Source organism: Drosophila tropicalis, unplaced genomic scaffold, assembly GCF_018151085.1.
Source record: "Drosophila tropicalis isolate 14030-0801.00 unplaced genomic scaffold, ASM1815108v1 contig_443, whole genome shotgun sequence".
NCBI lineage: Eukaryota > Metazoa > Arthropoda > Insecta > Diptera > Drosophilidae > Drosophila > Drosophila tropicalis.
Genome location: NW_027172907.1, coordinates 1,217,653 through 1,240,688, shown reverse-complemented (window position 1 = coordinate 1,240,688; position 23,036 = coordinate 1,217,653). Strand labels below are relative to the sequence as shown.

The window sequence follows — 23,036 nt, the reverse complement described above, 5'->3', positions numbered from 1 at the left end:
TCTTTTTTATGGCATTTTGCTGTTGACTGCACAAGATTTTTTCTCTTATTTTTGTTTTATTATTCGTTTTTTTTTTTTAATTGTAATTAATGCGCTCAGCAGGTTACACAAATTGCAGCATATAAAAGTGAAAAAAAACACAACCACCAACCACCTACAACTACTAATCACCACCACATACACACACACACACCACTGCATCACAGCACACATCGAACAACAATCAGCTGATTTAGTTGGTAATGAAGTACAAATAAATTCTAATAATTGGGGCCGGCCCCCAAGTGGCATGAAATTTTATACGAAAATCAAATTAAAATGAAAGGAATTTAATCCTAAAACTAATTGACTGCATACTCTTGTTCTTCGCACTAAATTCAAGCTCAATTAGAACAGTGGCTACTTTTACATTCTTAATTCGGTTGAACTAACAAAAAGTTTCTTTCTTTTTAATAGCATAAATTTGAATTAGATTTCCCTTTTTATTTGGAAATCAAATCAAGGAGCCATGAAAATCAACTTCACTTACATATATACAAACGAAAAAGCGAATTGCAATCAACTAAATGCAGTTGAATGTTGGCATTGCTATGGTAACAACAACAACAATAATAGTAACAACAACAACAACTAAAACAATAAAGGGCGTGCAAACAAAACGCATGGCTAAATGCACGGAGGGTCGTATGGAATTCCAGTTAGTGTATGCTTCAACTTAGTTATACCCTACCCAACGATTCCGGCTAAAATGAATATGCAAAATGCTGACCTGATGTAATCTGTTTTGAAATGAGGCATTAAGTATACAATCTTTAGACACACAGAAGAACAGAGGTTAGATGAGGTGGATTAAACTGATCCTCATATAATCAGCTATTCCATTTAGGTGAAATGTGGTGATCCAAGAGATTCTTTTGAGTTTTCAAGTTCTTAATCGAAAATGCCAAAAAAAGAAGCAGCAATATGTTTGACAGCAGGTGAAATGCTTTCATCTCGCTCGCTCCAATTCGCTGCATCTCTACGTAGATGCTGCGCTGGCTGGCTAGTCTAGTCATAGCAAAGTTCAGAACAAAGTTGGAACATTGAATTGAATTAAAGCAAATTTCGCACATATCAGAATGCAAAGAATAAATTATTTTTAAGTAGCTGAAAAGCTAAAAATAAAACACATTTCTGTCAGTTTTTTTTACTTTTTGTTTTTGTGTGTGTGTGTGTGTGTGTGTGTGTGTGTGTTGTGTTGTTCTTTTGATTCTTAGCATATTGTTTGTTTTTGATAAGCCGCCAGCGTCGACGATCAAAAACCTAAAAATAACGCAATGAGTAGCAATGACAGTGCGACAAAGATAGATACATATGGAGAGGTAGAAAGAGAGATAGAGAGGGTGGGAGAGAGAGAGAGAGAGAGCCAGAGAAATGAGAACAAGCTAGAATTAAAGGTCAAGCTTAAATAAAGCACTTGCTTTATCACTCTCAGATTCTCTCTCTCTCTCTCTCTCTCTCAAACATTCGGGCTTGCCGAAATCGAAGCATTCAGCTTGTTGAGTCACGACTTCTAGTTACTCTGTAAAACTATCGTTAGCTATTAAAGCTATCACAAATTAAACCAAACTAGAGTCAAGTTACGATCATTTTTTTTCCTCTTAAATCTTGAAATATTGTAAAACTGTTGGTTCTTTGATCAAGTTTCGCGTTAAACAAATAATCGCCGTAAATTAGAAACCCTTGTAAATTAGTTAGAAATGGGAATCGATTACGGTTTCGGTGTGTCATATGTAGCAAATTTATATGGTATTAAGAAGATTTCTTCTTATACAAAAACAAATGCCATATTAAAAGAAAAACACGCATTTTCTTTAATATCTTCAACTAATCTTTTTTTTCATTAGAATGAAAGAAGTTTTTAAGAGATTGATACGCCCACGATTATCTATTGGACACGGGGTATCAAAAAAAAAAAGTGGAGCAAAGATTTACCGTTGACTGTCAACGCTAGTGGAGCGACTGTCAGAGACCGACCAAGCGAGCAGTGGACAAGTGAAAAGCTCTAATGACATGTTGAAAGAACAAATTAAGATGATGCAGCGGCTTGGATGTTCCGTTTATTAGAAGTTAACTTAAAGTAACTAAACAAATTGTTAATTAATTATTTTTTACTTACACACAGATTCTCTCTCTACTGATCTCATGTTCTTCCTCTCTGTCTTTCTTTCTGTCTCTCTTTCCTCTCGACTCTTTTTGTCGGTGGCTATGAGAGTGAATGGAGCATAACAAATGTAAACGAAACAATTGCCGCAGATTTGTAACGCATTACTAAACTTGCAACAACAACAACAAGAAATAACAACAATAACAAAAATGTAAAAAAAAGCACTGCATTAACCGAAAACCGACAGTAAACACACTCACACACACGAGCGTCAAAAACAAACGGAAACAACGTTTCAGAATTCAGAACCTTCAATGTAAATATGTAATTTTATGTGTATAGAAAATCTGAAAGTAAAGCCCCCGTGTACCGACATCGACCAAGGCAAACAAAAGACTGAGCCAGAGTTGGGAATGGAAATGCAAGTTTTGTTGTTGTGGGCACAACAGCAGCAGCAACAGCAACAGCGGCAGCAGCAGCAGCAGCAGCAGTACCAGCAGCAACAGGCCGAACGAACGATCGGATCGGATCTTGTACTGGGCCGATAGAGCGCACGGGGTCTCTCGCTCGCGCTTACCCAGTCGGACTTTTGATGTCAGCAGGTCGGGTCATGCATGAAATTCCTATTTTCACCTGACAGAAGTAATGCGCTTTTCTCTTACTTAGGCAAGGACTTTGCACTGTGTCATCTGTCAGTTTTTGTTCAATGACCTTCCCTGTAGAGAGACAAGAGAGCAAAAAAAAGTGCAAATGCAAACTTTATTCAGCAAACTGAAGGGCAGTCCATGGGGAAATCAGAGTGAGGGAGAGAAAGGAGTTTAACATGCCGCTGCTCATTTCCGACTGGGTTTCACACAACGTACGAATGTGTGTGTGTGTGTGGGTGTAGTTGTTGCTGCACAGAACCACGGCGAACAGCAGCAGAGCATTTACTGCAAAAACAACAGTTACGGGCAATTGCTGCTGGTACTACAACAGCAAAAACACAAAAAAAAAGGAAAGGGCAGAGAGAGAAAGAAAGACAAAAAGATTGGACTGTCGCGTTTCAGGGAGCGGGAGGCTTCAATGCCAAATGATTGTTTTCTTTTATTTTTTTTTTTTTTTTTTGCCTTTTGGATTAAATCAAAACCAGATTTAAAATTGATTCCAAAAGTTAAATGTATTTAAATACTTATACTTAATACCCCCAAAAATCATATTTCTCTCTTTTCCAATCTAGTCATTCGTTGGGCTTTTCTTTGTTTCAATATATCAATTTTGGTTTCCTCTGAAATTCGATAAGTATCTGTAAAAACTTAAAAATTTGTAGAATGGAAAGTTTTAGTAGATCTTTCGAGGGAGAATTGAGTTCTTCAAAGCTGTCAATAAAATTCCACTCCCTTGGAGTCAAATACATAGTTCAAATTTTCGTATTTCACCACGAGTATTTAAACTATTATGTAGGTTCTCAGTTATTTTACAACTTTACACCATTTGATTGCAATACAAGTATTTTTGGTATACAAGTGAGATAAGAAGGTTTCCTGAACTGATAAATTTACTTATAAACATGTAAAGACGTCAAATTTGAGACATTTTTGAATGAAATGTTATAAAAGATATTTGAAACTTGTTTGGACGTGGTTTTGTCGGAGCACAAAGAAAAAAGAAAAAACGGGAAATCAGGTTTTACAATTGTAACTAAAGTATAACAACTTATTACCATATGTTGATTGAAAGAGGGGTAGAGGTAAGCATTAATAAAGTCATCAAAGAAGAGAAAAAGAAAATCTGGACATCATTCAACAACTTGCTGAGAGCCTTGCACGCTGCTAATAAGGCAGAAATGGCATTGGCCAATGCCAGGTGCCGTTATAACCATAGCCAATGACCAATGCAATGAGCCAAGAGATGATGATGAAGAGAATGAGAATGCGATGATGATGATGATGATGATGAAAAGCGCGCGGAAATGCCATAGAAAATTGCTTAATGAACCGTTTCGCATTTGCTCCAAATGGCAGTGGTTCTGCCAACCAGTCCATAGATCAGAGAATCATCCAGCAAATAGCCAGCAAGCCAAGCTAACCAACAAACAACTAGGCAGCCAGCCATCCAGTCAGTCAGTCAGTAGCTTTTCCTCCTCTCCAGTTGACCAAGTTCAATGCCATTAAGCAATCTGCTTGTGCTCTGGCTGGTCTAAACATTTCTACTACCATTTTCAGATGCAGCACACAAAAACAGATTTTCGGGGACAGGTTAACACCAGCAAAATGGTCAAATGGTAGGCCAGAGAGCAGGGCAAGGGGGGGGAGCCCCAGTAAAATGGTCATAAAAACAGATAAAAATAAATAAACAACGGACGAGCGTTGGAGCAAAAGCACACACACACACACACACACACACACACCCATGGAGGAGAGATGGAATATTTATTGCGTAGGAAAACACTTGTAAAAACTGCATTTTCACAGAATTTACTCGAAACTATTTTTCTCTCTCTCTCTCACTTGTTTATGCCCAGTACTCTTGCATGGCAAACAAAAAAAGGTATATTCATGATAGGCAAAGTGAACGGATTTGATACCCCGTATTTTCCCTCCTTATTTTTATCCTCTCCTTTTACTGTTTACGGGGTAGCTCTTAGTCTTTGCCATTCACCTAGAGGATATTTGCGCAGGCGGCAACTAAAGCCAAAACTTGGGCACTTTAAATTGCATGACCAGGTGTATTGGGAATGGTGGTGGTTAAGGATGACGACGAGAAGACGAGAGCCGACCCGTCTAGTCCATTTCCATGATGGTTGGAAAGAAGTTTAATGGTTGGCGGAAAAGTTTAAGATGAGATTGCAGCCAAATTGTAAGCGGCAACAGCGGCAAAGAGAAAAAATCAAATGATAGAGAAAATAAGACATTGAGAGATGGATGATGCCTCAATCAACAAAAACAAAAAAAAAAAAAAAAAAAATTGAAGTACTTTAGACAAAAATTGTTAGACAAATTGGAAACTATAGAAAATTGTTCCACGAGTTTTAAAAATCAATCTACTTAAGTGGATATCTTTAAATTGTATGTGAGCCAGCCACGAAATAATTCCCTTGGCAGAGTAAAATATCTTGTTAAGTTCTTAGAACGAAAGATATTACACGATACAAACAAGAGACCTGTCGCTGACCTCGCATATCTTATAATGACTTTTGCGCTTTGAGATACAATATTTCAAGTCAATTAACCAGTAACCTGAGATTTTTTTTTGTTTTACAACCAATTTGCCAATATCTTGGCGATATTATCCAACAATTGAACAAATTTCAAATTTACTATCCGTTTTTTTTATGAAATTGTTTTTTACGACTCTTTCTCCCTCATTCCCTCTGTTACTCTTTTGTTTTACCAACATTCGTTTTATATACCATAACAGAAATATATAGACTGAGTAAATGGTAGTATAGTGTTTCATTTGTTCAGCATAAAAATTTATACGACTTACACATTCCATGTACATACATGTGTATGTATGTACATACACACACACCCCTAATACGAAACGTATGAATTGTACTTTCAATAAACTTTTCCATTGTAAAATATAAAAAAAAAAAAAACTCACCCACCAAATGCAAGCACACAAATTCAACTTGAAACTGAATGTTCTGGATATACGTTGTCGTTGTTGTGTCAACTCACCTGTGAAATAGAGTAAACAAATAATTAGCATTAAATTATGTTTGACCAAGACGTTAAAAAACTAATAAATAATAAATGAAATGATTATAAGATGTAAAGAACAAAAATTCGAATATTTTTTTTTTTTTGTTTTTAAATTCAAGTCACGTCTACTCGAGGAGTTTGTCTCCTCTTGTGCACGTGCTGGCTAAATGAAGACAAAACTAATTAGCTAATTAATTAGTAAGCGAGCAACAACAATGAAAGAAAAACAAAAAACGAAAGGAGGCGAAAAGTAAACGGTGAAACAAAAAACTAGCAGCAGAAATGAAGGCTGAATAAAAAAAAGGAACTCATGTGTCTGTCGTGGGTGGAAGTGGGCCGAAAACTCTAAGTAATAAGCCAAGTTTTACATGTCCTAGAGGTAGACTGGAGATTCAAAATATGTAATTACAGGATACACTTCCCTCAGTACTTCTCTACTTTTCGCTTCTCTTATGTTGGGTATTTCATATGGATTTTTATTTTTCATTTTATTTACCAACATTTAACTTGCCATTTCCTGTGCCCTCCCCCCTCTGTCATTTACTCACTGGTTCTATGTTGTATTAGTCCTGACTGTTTTTTTTATGGCTTTCCTGTGCTTTGACTTTTTAATTAATGAAACATTTTTGGTTTTTATGGCCCAGAGACGAGACAGTGGGCAAAAGAAAACCAAATATTAAGTGTATGAGTCAGTCACGTGACTTTTGATGACAGGCTCTTAAGAAAAATCTGAAGATGATAAATACATATATTACTGGCGCCGTGTGATTATGATTTATGTCTCTCTCTCTATCTCTCTCTTCCTGTATCATATTTCAGTTGTGCATAAAAATATAAAATTTCATATCGTAAACACACATAAGTATGTATGTATGTATAAAGTGTTGTCGTCCTTGACTGCCCAAATGAGTGAACAATAAAAACGTATTAAAAGATTTCACTACCTACTGTCGTTTTGGCCCTTAAGTTGATCTCTTCATTTGCACTTGTTATCAGAGTACTTTTCCCCCTGTCAGTTCTTGGTTTATCTTTATTTAGCATTCATTACCTTAATATCACTCAAAAATGTGAAAGTTTAAGTATCCTTTTTTAAAAAGGGTATAGAAAGAATGAAATTGGTACAACTTTTTGGTATAGAAATTTCAACTTTTTTAACGTTGCCAAAAAAATTGAATTATGTAGATTTTATGCTCTATACATTCACGTACTCTTTTTCTATGTGGTGCGTGTGTGTGTGTGTGTTGGGTTTTCTTTTTTGGAATGTTAGCTCACCTATCACCCTATTCACACATATGTATGTACACACCGACCCTAGGACATAAGGGACATTTCGCGTGCTAGCTTACCTCAACAAGGACTCCCTTGTGGCGCTTTGATAACTTCCAACTTCGACGTCAACCAAATACGAGGTGTAGAGAGAGGGCGAAGCGGGGAGGGGTCTGGATTTAGTCTTAGGGCAACTCGTTCACGGCACGGCGTTTGGCATAAACTAATTGGCCCAAAAAAACAGAGTTGGTCTCACACACTGTTACTCACTCAATCACACAAATTCCAACAGCAACAATAACAATAAAAAATTGTGATTTTCCAACAGTCTTAAAATACAATTTCTTTTGCTTCTTATATATATTTTTTTTTTTTTGCTTTTGGTTGCTTGTTTTGGTTTCAATGAAAACTCCAAAAAATTGGTTATAATATTTTCTTCTTCCTTTGGTTCTTTGATTATTTTGATGCTGCTGTTGTTTTTGTGAAGGGTGTTAAATGAGTTTTTGGATGGAACTTCTTAATAAACGAAATTGCAAAACGAAACGTTAGCTCCGTTTGTTAATTTTAAGAAAACATACTGATATTTCGTATTGTTTTGAATTCAGAGGTAGACTCGTTTTTCTCGGAAATTTTAATCGAAGCCTACTTTACTACTGCTGTTAAGACACACAAAATGAGAGTGAATGAAATGAGAGTAATAGAGAGGGGGGATAGGGAGAGAGAGAGAGAGAGAGAGAGAGAGACTTAATACCTATTAGTTTTCTGTTTCAGTTAGACCGAAGCCAAGTGATTCTGTCATTCAACCTGTCTGTCTGTCTGTCAGTCCGTCAGTCAGTCTGTTCATTTGCCTGGCTCTTGTTACCTTCATTTTTGCCTTTCCCTGCCCGCAACCCCCACACTTTGTCAGCTTAATGATGCAAACCAAAATGCAAAACCACCAAACAATCAAGTTGGCAATTTTCAAACCGAAATGAATGTTGAAATACTTTGGCTTTAACTGTTATTTCGTGCATACGTGCACAAATAACCGTTATAATACAGTTAAAACGTCAGTGAGAAAGAGTGAGAGAGAGAGAGAGAGACAGATAGAGAGCAAGAAAGGGGCAAGAGGTGATTGCAGAAGGAGGTGAACCCACATCATCATCTTCAACGCCAACTGATGAAACATAATTATGTTGAATCATTCACGTATCTGAAGGATACCCACAGAACGCAGACGAGACCCAAAATAAAAGTTAAAAGGCATGAGAGATGCAGAGCCAAAGACCGAGAGACAAAGAGGGAGTGAGAGAAAAGATGAGAAGGGTCTGCTACTCATCTCATCCGAGTTCATGTATGTGTGTGTGCGTTGTTGCTATTGTTGAAGCTTTGTAGGTGGCAAATGAAAGAGATTCGAAGTAAAGTGGAATGAAAACGAAATGAATCGCGGTTTTTTGTTTGGGCCTAAAATGAGGACAACTACTAGCAAAAGGAAAGACGCAAAATCTGAGACGTGTCGTGTACAAAGAAAAACCAGGTATTGAAACTTGTCTAACAATAGCTTGCTTAGGCAACTTTATGAATGGAAACCATAAGAAGTCACATTTATCCATGATAAACTTCCAGTAGCATTCCCTTTCAAACCCATGGAGACCACAGTTATTTGTTTCTTAATTTCCTAATAAATCAGCAAACTCCTTCTACAGGATAATCAAGAAAATCAGAGCCCTGAGGTATGCAACACTTTTATTTTTATAAAGTGTAAAAGCATTTCTGTTTTTGCCAATTGAAATGGTTGGAAAAGTTTTTTTTGTGAACAACCTTGTAACTTGGTATCTGGATTCATACGTTTTGGGGAAACGATGCCCATTTACCAATACAAAAGTTGATTAAATTCTTGAAAAGCCAGAACATTGCTTTACTTAGGATTACATTAAGGCCGATGCGTAAGCCCAAGGGTATGCAAAAGTTGTTAGCTATGAAGTAAATTGGCTTTTAAGTGAAATTATAGCAGAAACAACAATATAGAATTTAACAGCTCTCGGTTGTTGTTGTTTTCAAGGTGCTCATAATTATGATAAGAAATGTGCTTGCTGCAAAGTAAAATTTATGAAATATGCTAGCCTAAAAGCAGGCAACACCGTCCGTTTTTAAGACTAAAGTAATTTAGATTTTATGGCAAAAACTAATGGCAAATTTATCTTAATTTAGTACTGAATAAATTTAAAGTTTCACAGAAAATATATTTACTTTTTCAACTAACAAATTTAAGTGGCCTAGACTATTCCTCAAGTAGCATGTTTATATATTCCAAATGCATTTTCAAAGCGATTTAAATTGCAAAAGAAAAGAGAGAAAAGAACACACACACAAACACACAAAAATTCACTTGTCATGGCAAGAAAACCCGAATCCTTTGGCGTAGCTCAAGAAAAAATGAGAATGAAAATTCATTGCAAATGTAAATAGATGGCCGCCAAACGGACACAGTGAAAAACTTGATGCGTCTTCTTCGTTTCCCCCCAGCTACGTAGAAGAGTTCAACGTCCACGATAATAATAAAGAGAAAGAAAGAAAGAAAGGAAAAAATATACAGAATTGGCAAACAAAAATGCCAGACAGTAGAAGTAACAGCAGAACAAACAGGCCAAAGGCGTGACTCGGGAAACGGATGAAGGAGGTTAAGACTCACGCCCCCGACTTTTTACCATGTTGTAAGTGACATGAATTACGCATTAAGTGAAAAGAAACACAACAGATGAAAAACAAATCAACACAAAAAATGATGATCGAGCAATCAAAATGTCATGACAAACATTTTGCTTGGCTAACCACAAAACTTATGCACATATATGTATGTGGCGAAACAATCCTTCGGATGAAGGTAAACGAGACAAAGGAGAGACACTTGCCATGCGGCCTTCAAACCACACACACACCCAAAAAAAAAAAAAAAAATGAAGAAACTTCAAAAATCGTCCATGTACATATACGTTGCTTTACATTCCGGAAATTTCTGCTTAACTGTTGCTGGTGTAGGACCCAGCTTCATCCTACCTTTCTAACAAAAAATGCCACACTCACACACACACATGTGCTTTCCACTCAGACTTCAAAGTTTGAAAACTTATTGCAGACCGTAACGCACCTTCCGTTTTTTTAGTTTTTTGTTTGTCAATTTATTTTATTTTTCAAGATATATTTTCTTCTCACTTTTCTTTTTTTAATTTCAGTTTTGTTTTAGAGTCTGTTATTTTTTAAAGTTACATTAACTTGAAATTGGTTCGTAACTTTTGGCTCGTAAATCGTTAAGTGGAATAATGAAGGACACATGCGTTGTGTCCGCCACAGTTCCGTCCTGTTGGAAAACTCAGCGCGTACTGAGCCTGCCTTGTTGGTAGGTTGGCTGTTTTGTCGGTAGGTTGAAGAGATGATGATGATGATGATGATGATGATGATGATGATAATGATGATGATGTTGATGGTGTTGGGGCCCAGGCTAAGGCCATACCGAGACAAGTTTTTCTCTGCGTTTTTTGCTATCAGCAACGGCAACAGCAACAACAATAACATTACAGGTCCTCAGTAAACAGCTGGTCTGTTAGCCGGTTTTTGTTGTTTGATTTCGTTGGATATTTGTGCAACAACAAGTGAAGCGAAATCAACAAATGCAAGAGAGAGAGGCAGAGAGAGAGAGAGGGAGAGAGAGAGGGAGAGAGAGAGAGAGGTGAGCGAGAGAGAAGAGAGCGATAGAAAAAAGCTAGATAGACAGAGAGCGAAAGCTATTCTCTCTTATTGTACACGGAACAAAAAAGAATAGAAAGGATTTTTTGTTTTTACTTTTCTTTTTAGATTTTGCACAACAGCTGATCAACAAAACTTAATCAGCTGTTTCTATAGTATTCTTATATATTTCAAAGTGTGAACACTTTATGAAAATAAGACTTAATTGCCAGCGCTTTAGTTCTTAAATTATCAATAATTTTAATTACTTCTATCATTATTTTATTTTATAATAAATAATAATTATTTGTAATAATAGAGAATGTTTTGATTTTTTTGTGAATTTTCCAAAAAATTTTGAACATTTTAATGAACTTCTAAGGATCTGAATTCTAAAGGGGTTCAAACATTCACAATTTTTTGAAATATAATTAAGAATTTTTGCTGGCTTATGAAACTTGTTGCTTTTTTTATATATGTATCTTTTTTATCTATCTAATCAATCTATTAGTCTATTAAAAATAGAAGTAGTAACTATTCAGAAACTATTCTTAATAAAGTTAATATAATGACCTACATATGTATGTACATGACTGATTGAAGAGCTTTTTTATATATTTAATTAAGGAGACTTCAGACGGATCCTCTTTTGACAATTATTAATTTAAAATTTACAGAAACTTTTTATGCCTGATAATGATTTTATTAATCGGCTTTGTTATACCCTTTATTACAAAAAATTGCACTTATTCATTTAATAGGTTTTGAAAAAATTACTTTAATTATTTTTGAGTGACTTAAGTTTCTGTACTAAACAATGAGCTACGTTTTAACATATAAAGACAAATAAATATATTCCTTGAGTGGAATTACTTTCCAATTTTGCGTTATTAAACTTAAATACACCCTTGTGTCCGATTTATAGATACAGGGTGTAGCAAAGCTTTCCCATTAGCTTTTATCTATGTTTCTCTTTTCCAAAGACTTGACGAATTCGCTGAAAAACTTTCGCTATTTCTCTCTCACTGATTCGGCTATTTCCCGCTCACTCGCTTTCGTTCTGTCTCCCAATCAAATTGGAAGAATTTGTTTGTACCTGCGCAAAGGGACGAAAGGACGAAACCTTTTATGGCCGTATCCCCTTTGTTTCCCCCACTTTGCTAACAATTCAAACTACTACTACTAACTACACTCACTACTCACTCCAGAAATGATGCTTGTCAAACTGTTTTCAACTGTTAAATTTGAGGCGTGCCCCCGATTTTCTTGGACGAAAGGAAGGAGAATGGGTGGAAGGAAGGAGACGAGGTAGAGGATGTGCAACCGCAACTAGGAACTGAGCTGAGTAGTAGTAGCTCACACTTGACCGCAAGCTCGGCGGTGTAGCAGCGGGTACCATGTGGCGTATGAGTAACCTATGATAAATAATTATCCAGCAAGTGTGAACCAAACAGCAGGCTTGGCAAAAGATTCTCTTAAGAATAATTAAACATAACCGGGAAAGTCAAACGCCCACTTAGGCACGCCTCGTGAAAAGAAGGAGTCAGTGAGGCCTTCCGACCGTTAGCTAATATAACTCATACGCCTAGTGAAAGCCGTTGCTATAATAAGGTTAAGTGAGTTATGATTATTTCACATTCCCAAGGGAGCGTCATAGAGCCAGAGTATAAGAGAGTGTGGATTTTCCTTGAGTTCTTATTTTTCCCCTTGTTTTCAGCCACATGTGTGTCCTAGCGTAAATTTATGAGGAGCTCCTAACCAAAAAACAACAACACACAAAACAAATTAGTTCTGTGACATTTTTATTGCCCGAAAGTTTATTTTTCTTGTGGTTCTCTGTTCTTTTTGTTTTTATTTTTTTTTTTTTTGGGAGGGGGCAATGGCCACCGGTTTTGCCTTCTCTTGGCAGCAGGTTAATGAACCCATTTTCTTTCGTTTTCACTTTAAAATTCAATTTCTTACTTTTCAGTTGTATGTAGTTTTTGGAGAGATCTTGCTGTTGAAACCTTTAGGTAGCGAAATCCATCTGTTTGGGTTCGCAAGGATATTTCATGCCTCATTAGCCAAAGGACACAATTATAAATGATTTTAGTAGCATGGCAACAAACGAAAGCCATAGACAGGAGGCAAATGACCTTAAGTTGAATGTCCTTTTTTTCGGTGAACTTCGCCAAAGACTTTCGCTTTTACATCAGCTTTAACATAATTATACTCTATATTCATGGGTCTTTTATTATGGATGTACATATTTGCTTATTAAGTCATCTTATTCCGTTTTAAAAGAGTCTCTAATATGTTTTTTTTTTTTTAGAAATCCAAAACAGTTTTTTGGGAATAAAGTTTTGCTTGACAGCCGTTTTTGTTTTTTGGATGAAAGGTATCAAAAAGTCGTTTTAGAAAGTTGCCTTTATTTTGGCTATAAGCTTTCCTTTTCTTTGTTTGGGTCCACCAGAGAGCAAGACGAAGGGTTGAAGGAGTATTGACTGGTAAGAAGGAACCCCGAAAAAGCAGAGCAGACAGACAAATTGTAAATAGCATCATGCATGTACATATATATGTTGGCCATGTGTGTATGTGCCTTTTGACTGGCCTCTTAGAGAGCCGAAAAGTTCAAACGATTGTTGAACTTTTCTTGTTGATTCTGGAGTGGTTTTTGGCCACCGTTAACTCAATGCTCTCCATCTAAAATGCCTACATTTTATTTTTTTTTTAAATTTTGGAGGGGTTTTCTCATGTTTGAACCAACACAAGAAAAGAAAAAGTATTTATGTATGAGAAAAACAGAACTTTTCAATTTGGTCATGTCTAGACGAAGAAGCATGTTGATGCCCAACAGCTAAGATAAACTAAGCAAATACGAATTCATACTCAAGACAGATAATTGTTAATAGAAATTGACTTAAATATGTGTGACGCTGGGTCAATTGCCTTACTTTTTCTTTTATTGAGTGAGCCTGTTAAAATTTTCTTTTTGGTCATCACTAGAACATACTTAAGCCACTCTGCTTTAAAAGTGTCCTACAAAGTTTGGTTGTTCTTTTAAAGAACTTTGGCCTTTATCGTAACCACTAATGGGGTTTCTTTTAGGTATTTTTTGAGTCAGTTTAGCTAAAATAACAACAGCCCTGATTGCATACCAAATTGATAGCCTTTAATTTAATTGTATTGCTTATTCTTCAGTAGCACCAAAAAGTATCACCAAGTCATTCAAAATTAAACTTAATGATAATAGTATCGAGAGGGTTATAATACATCTAAAACTTTAAACGTTCGATTTGAAATCTATAAACTCAGTGGCGCCACAGAAAATCTACAATTTCAACAAACGACAGCGCCACTCACACAAATAAAAGCGCCATCTAGCGTTCATGTTGACCAAAAAGCTTTTTAATCGTTTTAAATTAGGAAAGTTCCGTTTCAAATTTGAAATTAGCTAAAGAGTAAAATTTTAAAAAAGAAATGTGTAAATATAAATGGATATTCAATAATCTTTTTAATTAGCAACTAATTCGGAGTTTTGTTTGGTTTTTTTTTTTTTTTTTTGTATAGCAACAACATCAACAATTAACACCAATAAACATTTAATGCACTTTCGAATTTCGGTTTTTATTAGTTCAGGTTAAACGCATTTTCATAGGATACGACACGCTGGGCGTGGCAGGGCGGTACGCTGAAAATGTAAAATAATAAATCAAAGCAAATAAAAAAATTAAAACATATAAAGAAAAGAAAAAGAGCAAAGCAAGCAATAAAAATAAACTTTAACAACAACAAAATAAAAATAAAATTTCTAGCAAAACATTTTTTTTTTTAACATTTTATTAAGTATAATAATAATAATAATAATATTTTCGCTGTAGTTTTCGTCGTAAAAAAAAATGTAAAAAAAAAAAATAATTAATATGTGACTACATTAAGGAAATTGTTTATAATTTAAACTCTTAAATTTTGAGCTGAAAATATACAAAGAGAGAGAGATTTTTTTGTTTTTGTTTAAATATTATTTGTTAATAATAAATGAAATATTCGTTGTTGTTTAGGTCGTCTGGGATAGCTTTTTTTTTCGTTTTTTTTCGATGTCTGGTAAATGTGCTTAAACATTATTTAATTAATTAATTAATAGAACATAATTAAGTCAAAATCATTGGCACAAGTTGCAGTCAAAAACAAACAAGTAGAAAAATATATAATAATATGATTAACAATTAGGGAAGGAAATAAAACAAAGGAGTAGAATAAAAAAAAAAACTGGTTAAAGAACTTGCCAAGGTTAGTTTTAAAAAGTAAATATGCTCGATGTGCTTAAATATATGTTTGTTAAATGTATAGAAAAAAAAAATACAATACTTTTGGTATAAGATAAACTAAAATACAAATTATATATCATATTTTTAAGGATATATACTATTTAAATATATATCTATGTATATATGTAAGTAGATATAAGTGCACTTTGTGGCCATTAAACAATCAATTTACTTCATTTCTCTCTTCTTTTTCACCATCGATTTTTGTTTCTTCTTTCTCTTTTTTATAATTACAACAATATGGGTGTATGTGTGTGTGTGTTTGTTTGTAACAACAACAATCAGTTGAGAGCAATTGCTATAATGATAATCACACCAATTACGATCAAACATAAAGTGAGCAAATCATTGGGTGTAATCAGGCCCACTGTGCAGGCGACAAGTACGTGCTCAAGTGTTGTCAAACCACTGCCAAGATGTACAGCAGCTCCTCCTCCCGCTGCCAGTTGTTGTTGTTGATGTCGTGGTAATGCCACCAGACGCTGTTCCCCAAACACAGACAGAGCCTTCCTACTGGTTGTGGGTTGTTCCTGCTGCTGTTGCTGCTGCACATCGTTTGCATTTGCATCTATATGTCTCACCGGATGTCCTTTGCGGCATCGTGTAGCAGTTTCTTCATTGGCTTCTTCTTCTTCATCTTCTTTGTGCTCTTGTTCATTACTTGCTAAAGTATCATTAATCGATATTTGATCATTGGTTTTCATATCATCAGTTACCGCTGCTGTTGCTTCTTGCACTGTTTCCATTTCTTTATCTTGTTCTACTTTGGTTTCATAATTAACTTTCAGCTCGGTTATACTTAGATTTAATTGGGGTGTCTCATACACAATTCGCGATGACTGCGCTACCGAATCGCATTCATCTTCATCTTCTTCGATCAATATGGGTAATGCTTCAATTCTCATTTCCTCCTTTGATGCCTCCAAAGACTTATACATTGATCCATTGGCCAAATTATAAACCTCTTGACTTAAGGTCAATGCTTCTTGCGTATTTAGATCTAGATCTTCTATGAAACTATTGAGTAAATCGGCTACCTTCTCGTATGGTCGAGATTCATCGTTTTCTACATCTTCTCTCAAACTCTCGTATAGTTCTTCTGCTGTGGGCAAAGGAGGAAATTCAACTTCTGCTATGTCTTTTCGTTCAGTTTCATCTTCATCGTCATCATCATCATCTTCAGTTGTGGCTATAGCTATCTCGCTTACATAATGCTCTTTCACCTCAAAACGACTATTATACGATGATTGCAATTGAAGGGAAGCATTTGCCTGACTATTCAAAGGGAAATCGGTTAAACTAACATTACCCGAATCGGGATTTGATGAGATTTCCTCTAAAGAACTCAATGAATCGCAATGGGTAACAGCAGCAGTTGATGGTTCTGTATCTACTACAATGCGTACTTTACTATTATAGATGCGATTGAAATTAGGTGACAATTTCACCTGTTGACAATCATCTTGCTCTAATATAGTTTCTAGCTTACAATTATCATTAGTAGTAGTATTGGTATTGGTTGACAAGCTGGTAGTATCAATCAAATTTGGTTTAATAGCATTAGCATTAGATGGAAGAGGGTGGAGATGGGTTTCGTTATTATTATTATTATTATTAATAATATTAGTAGTAGTAGTAGTAGTAGTAATAGCAGCGTTGGCAGCGTTGGCAACATTGGCGGTACAAGGCGGCGGTTTCAGGGTAGCGCCTTTACCTGTTGTTGTAGTTGTCGTTGGTGGTGCTGGTAGATGACGTTTTGGTTTCTCTTCAATGCCAAATATGGCAGCCAATTCTTCACTAGAATTATATTGCGATGGCGATGATGATGCTCCCGATGATGCCCTTTCACCATCCTTTGATTTTCTTTCACTTTTCGGCGTCAATTGCAGGGGAGAAGAAGCTGGCTCTGTTTTGGCCGCAGTTTGATCTTCAATTGAATCGAAATTATTGGTGGTGCTGTTGCTATTACTGGTGGTTGTGGTTATAGTGCTAATTGTGGTTTGATTTGGCGTTGTCTCTTTATCGTATGATGTGGTGCTAAAGGTTTTGATTGGATCTGAAGTGCTGGGTGCTTGATAATCGCTGCTCTGTGATTTAATATAATCACTCGATGAATAAGGATTGAAAGACGTTATGCTCGAGGACATGGGACGACTGGCGTTTGAGGGGCTCGATGATGATTTGGCCAAACAATCACTGCTCGAGCTAAATGAACTGGCTGTGGTGCTCACATTATTTGGACCGCTGCCACTGCCGCTTCCACTGGTCATGCTTGGTGCTGTGGTGCGTTGATCATCGGTGGATATGGAAGAGCTGTTGCCTGTTGTTTGTTGACTTTTCGCCTGACGTTCGCATTCTTGCATTATGTGATCAATCTCCTCGAGAGTTGTACGTCCTACAACTCCTCCTCTAACGCTACCTCCTCCTACTCCGACTCCTGCACCCGTAATCTCTGCAACGGTATAAACATTATTTGCATCATTTGATGGTGCTTGTTTGTTGTTGCTTTGGGCTGCATCTTTACAGGCTGTTGTTGTTGTTGCTGCTGTTGCTGTTGGTGAGAGATTATCATAGTCCGGATTATTGGCCAATTCACTTAATTGTCGCATACAACGTCTGGCAATATGCTCAATCTTATCCGATTGGATGGGATCCAGTTTCTTGATAAGATTCGGCATCACCAATTGCTGTTGATCCTGTCCTGCGGCCATTGTTGTTGGCTGCTTCACCTGAACTGCCTCATGGACTACAACTGGCGGCTCTGTGGTCACAATATCTTTAAGGATTTTCTCACACACCGCATTTGCTGCCTCGGACACTTCATCGATGGCCCGTATCAGTTTACCCTCCTTTTGAAGTTTACGTGATGGCTTCTCTTGTTGTTGATTTTGATGTTCTTCCTTCTCATTGGCATCTGGCAGCGTATCGAGCAACATTTGGCCGCATCTCTTCGCCGCCTCAGATACTGCCTCAATCTGTTCGAGATCCTCCTCTAGCTTCTGCTGTTCCGCATTCAATTTTGGCCTGGCCGCCGTAATGAGAGCCTCCTTGCGCAACTCATTTAATTCCTGACTCAATTTAATGCTACTCGCCTGAGCATCTTGAGCAATCTTATTCAGGGCATCCTCCAGAATTGGTTCGGGAGTTAGACTTTTACGTGGTGCTGGCACTGGTTGATACGGCAATTTGCCCGATGGTTCATCTTTGGCCAAACGTTCTGGCAATTGAGCAATAGCCCCGCCCAGACTAGGATGACGGAAAGGCACCTTCTTCACCATATTCAACTCCTCTTCTTGGGCCTTCAATTTCCTTAGTAGATCCAATGTGGCCGGTATATCACTTGTTTGCTGCAAATTTGTCATACTGCCTGCCCTCTCAATGTTGCGACTGAGCTCCATGTAGCTATTTAAATCTCCGCCAGATGGTTTGGCTGCATCTCTCTGTATCAAATTGTATATATTGGCCGATTGAGTTCGTATGGCTCTCTGTTTTTTTTGCATGGGATAATTGAATGTGGATTTGGGTCCCGGGGGATCTTTACGCAATGCACGCACAGCCAAATCATCTTTAACTATATCGGGTGAACCGCTTTTCTTTGGCTTCTGCTTCAGGACATGTGGCAATCCTTCAACATGCAAATAATCTGATTGCGGAGCTGGCACAATAGGACCCAGAGGTATACCGAATGGCAATTGCTTTTCCACCGCCGAACGATTGTGTAAATTGGCCAATTGAAGATTTCTATAAGCCACGTCATCTCGTATGGGATCTGGTTCACCGGCCGGTGAATCACCATCATCATCATAATCATCAGCATGGGCCAAAGCAAACTTTTCAAAGTCACTGGGCGTTGGTATACGCACGGGCTTCTCTGCTACTGCTCCCACTCCCACTAGTCCCACTTGCTCCTCTTTGGGTTCGGTCAGGCCCAGAGATTTATAAATTGCCTCCAGTTCATTGATCGCCTCCTCCAAATTGGCTGGTTTTTTGCGTGGAAAGTATATGGGTGCTGCTGTTGGAAGACTTTGATTGCGTTCCTTATAGATCTGTTGTGATGGTTGTTTCTGTTGATGTTGTTCCCGCTTCTCGGCAATATATTCCTCATATTTATCACCAGATCTACGCTGTTGCTGCTGTTGATGTGGCATAGAATTCGTTTTATGACGTATTTCCACATAATTTTCGGAACGATTTGTATCATTTAGATTCGGTTTGATGTGTAAGCTACCGCATATAACATTATCCTGACTGCTACTGTTATTGTTGTTGATCATTCTTTTTGGTTTTTGTACTTCGGAATACATGGGCATATTACAATTGGCATAATCACTTAATCTCGAACTGGATACAGAACGTGGTTTGGCTATAGGTAGAGCCCCAGCTACTGCTGGTGCTGGTGCCGACGCCAAACCACTTTTGGAAGTTCTCAATATGCCACTAGAGGCTGGTAGCTCATCTTTGTGATTCATGCGTTCCATATCCATCATATGTATGGGTTTGCGAGAACGTGGCGTAGCATCGGCTATGTAATGAAAATCAATGCCGTTCGGCAATGATTGTTTACCCGGTTGAGCTTTACGTTCCGATCTGGTGATAAACCGTCGATGACCACCTCCAGTGGGAGCACTGACTATCGATGAGGTCTGACTGGCTGGCTGAGAGTTGAGGGAGTGCACCGACTGATAGTGGGGTGGCTGCCAAATGCGATCATCGGACACACAACGACCACCGCCGCCATGATCGAATGAATACATCGAAACCGGTCTCAAATCCCCAGAACTTGAGCCCATCTGTGTGGGCACTCGTCGCAGAGGATCCCTTGGAGGTGGTGGCGGCGGCAAGGGTTTACTATGCATACGGCCATTGATATTCTGTAAATGTATTTGACTATCATAGCTAATGCTGCGTTTATTGTCATTTTGCATAGAGTTTTGCAATGGCTTCGTCTGTGTGTGACCCTGACCTGGTTGCCATTGCACATAACCTCCTGAGGATTGCTGTGGCTGATAAATGGACAATGGTAAGGGTTGTGTCTTATAGCGTTGCTGTTGTTGTTGTGGGGGCGGCATTTGAATGTGTACACCACCATGGCTTTGTTCTCCATCGCGGGATAAACGTTTGTAATAGCGTTCATTGCGTGCCGCTCGACTTCGTCGACTTTGGCCAGATGTTGAGCCTATTGAGCCACCAGGCATAAGAGCTTGCCCGCCACTATGTATACTCTCGTCGCTGCGGTATTTTGAAAAGGTTGAAGAATTTAAGGAAATCATTTCCTCTTCACTAGAGCGACCACCATTGGCTCCACCTCTTTGAGCTGATCTTGATTTATGTTGCGACGGTGGCGCTAGTGGCATTAGCATTCTTCTGTCCAATGAATTGCTAGAACGTGGATAATATTGACTCGGTTGATTTTGATAATATGGCTCTTGCTGCTGTTGTTGTTGTGGATGATGTGGTGGTGGTTCAACCATTTCCAATGGCAAAAAGAACTCATTCTCCACCTGTTGCTCCAACATTCGATGGGGCATCACAATGTGATCGAAACCCATTTGTTGTCTCTGACTGGACGCATTATTCGAGTTGCGTGAACTTTTGCCTTGTTTCGTCTTAGATTTATTGCCAGCACTTTGTCGTTGATTGGGCTGAAAGCCCGCCTTGCGATCCTCCTCACTGGATGAGGCGGAAATTTCAGCTTCCTTTTTCTTATTATTGTTACGAAATAATCGTCCAAATGACCATTTTTGTTTGCTAGTCAACTGTTGATGTGAGCCGCCCAGACTCTGCTGATGATGATGCTGCTGCTGTTGCTGTTGATGATGATGATTGCTCCTTAAACGATCCATTTCTTGATCCTGATCCTCCTGTTCGTTGTGTATATCTGCTTGAGTTGTTGTCGTTATTATTTTAGTATCCTTTTCTTCGTCGTTGAGCTGTAGCTCTTTGGGCAATGGCAATTGAGGCCGCCAACTGGTCTGAACAGTCTACAAAAACAGAGAGAAAGAGAGAGGGCAAACGATTAGTTGTTTCCATAGAAAATTTCAATAGGCAGCGCGAATTCAAGTCAAGTTTTGTGTAAACATTTATTTTATTTAATTTTAATGGCTTGCTCTTTGTGATAAGATTTCATTATAGTACGACATACGACCCTGAGATAAGTTAAGACCTTTTTAATGGCCTCACGTCGACGTTAACATTTACATCACATCTAAGATATAGATAGGTACCAAAAGACAACCAGGGTCGTTGATCGCTAAAAAAAAGACCAGCTTTAAACTGATTCGCATAGTAAGAGAGGTTGGTCTTCTTTACTCTGCCACTTTTTTTGCCAACTCTTGCAAAATTTCTTTATCGTTTGCATTTAGCTCCCACGCTAAGAGTCTTCACTTGACTTGTCATGTCAGCGGAAACATCTGATTACCATATCATTTTAGATATTTAGCATAATACTAATTGCATAAAAAGAGCAAATCAAATGCGACCCAACTAAAAAAGCACAAATAGAAAACGTCTCTTATCATTCAAGTTGGAGAAGAGATAAAAGAATTGTAGCTAAAACACGAGTCCATTAACTATTTTTATTGAAAAGTTTTTGGCGCTGACAAATAAATTTACATTTCATTTTAATCATTTAATTTCATACAACTTTAGTTGGATTTAAATATTATAAATATAAGCTGTTTATGGTCACTTCAATTGAATGTTTAATCTATTTTAAGAAAAAGTTTCCGTATAAGGAATCGAATTGAAAACCATTTTATTGGCAAGGAATTATTAAAAATAGAAACTAAATTTGAAATATATATTAAAGCCGCAAAAAAACATACAAATGTAGATACATATGTATATGTATACATACATATAACATAGACATACATATCACTTAAAGTCGTATAAGCACTATAATCTTATCTCTTCTTTCTCTATTTTTTTTTGTTTTTTCTGTTGCCAATTGAAAGTGTCTATATAAATGAAACCTAATTAATTTCAGCCCCACCGCAATTCAATTTCAATTCGTTTTCATATATTTTTTGCGGATATTATTTATACCAGCAAACAAAACAAAAAGAAAGAAAGAAGATGGAAGGGGGTGGAAAAAGAAACTACCAAATTGCGTGTGAAATTCAATTTTTGAATTTGTTTATACCGAAAAACAAGAAAGAAAAAAAATAGCTCTAAAATTGGGCGAATAATATGAGGCAAGCATAAGGCGTGGGATCGGGACGCATCATTTCCGTTAATGACGCCATAGAAAGAGAGCCGAATTGCTGATGAAGACGGCAACACCAGCACCAGCAACAACAACACTAACAAAAACAACTACCAAAAAGACAAAAGGCTTTACACTTGTTTCAATTTTCATTTCCATTTCAATTTCAATCCGAAGACGATCCAAACCTCCCCCAATATAAACAAATAGGCAAACAGAGAAACAATAAACGAAAAGGGAACGGAACGGGAATGAGGCCAATAAGCATGAAGAGATTATGTATATGATGAATGATATTCGATATGCTTGGTCCAAACTGAAAGCAGAGATCTCGTCTATGATGCAAAGTGAAGATCACTGACCATAAACAAACAAATTATTTATTTATGTATCTCTTAAATGAAATTAACATTCAGATCAAATTGCCGAAAAATAAGCATAATTTGTGATGGATTAATCATTAGTCTTTAAAACGTTTTTCATTAGGGGATAAACAGGAATAAGAGATACTTTTTCAATTGGGATTCAAGTTCATTTAAAGGCAAGCATTATCCTAAGTGATAAGAGACTCAAAGGGATTTAAATAGTTACACTACTATAAAAATAAAAAGATTGAAAGAACTGTCAGGTATCGAGTGGCAAAACTATAGTTTCCAATTGCTTTCTATCTCTAGTTTTCTTACTAAAAGCATTCCCTGCTGTCTAATTTTCCTCTATCT

The 23,036-nt window shown here is 37.1% G+C and overlaps 2 protein-coding genes across 9 annotated transcripts in view; both read right to left on the bottom strand.

The window, feature by feature from the left end:
* Nucleotides 1–23,036, bottom strand: part of Svil (Supervillin) — a 162,216-nt gene that overhangs the window by 91,676 nt on the left and 47,504 nt on the right. For 7 of the 8 annotated variants that reach the window (XM_068286519.1, XM_068286523.1, XM_068286522.1 and 4 more), the window contains exon 2: nucleotides 16,825–21,091. In XM_068286519.1, the coding sequence (XP_068142620.1) occupies nucleotides 16,825–20,953 (4,129 nt within the window). In that variant the 5' untranslated portion in view covers nucleotides 20,954–21,091. Of the gene's footprint in view, nucleotides 1–16,824; nucleotides 21,092–21,528; nucleotides 21,547–23,036 lie in introns of those variants that run through there. The other variant, XM_068286517.1, reaches the window with a different exon arrangement.
* On the bottom strand, nucleotides 14,812–16,819 carry LOC137573985 (ras guanine nucleotide exchange factor C-like; the record flags this gene model as incomplete). The annotated part of the gene is made up of 1 exon (XM_068286092.1): nucleotides 14,812–16,819. A coding segment is annotated over one exon (1,428 nt), but the record flags the coding sequence as incomplete, so codon positions are not given.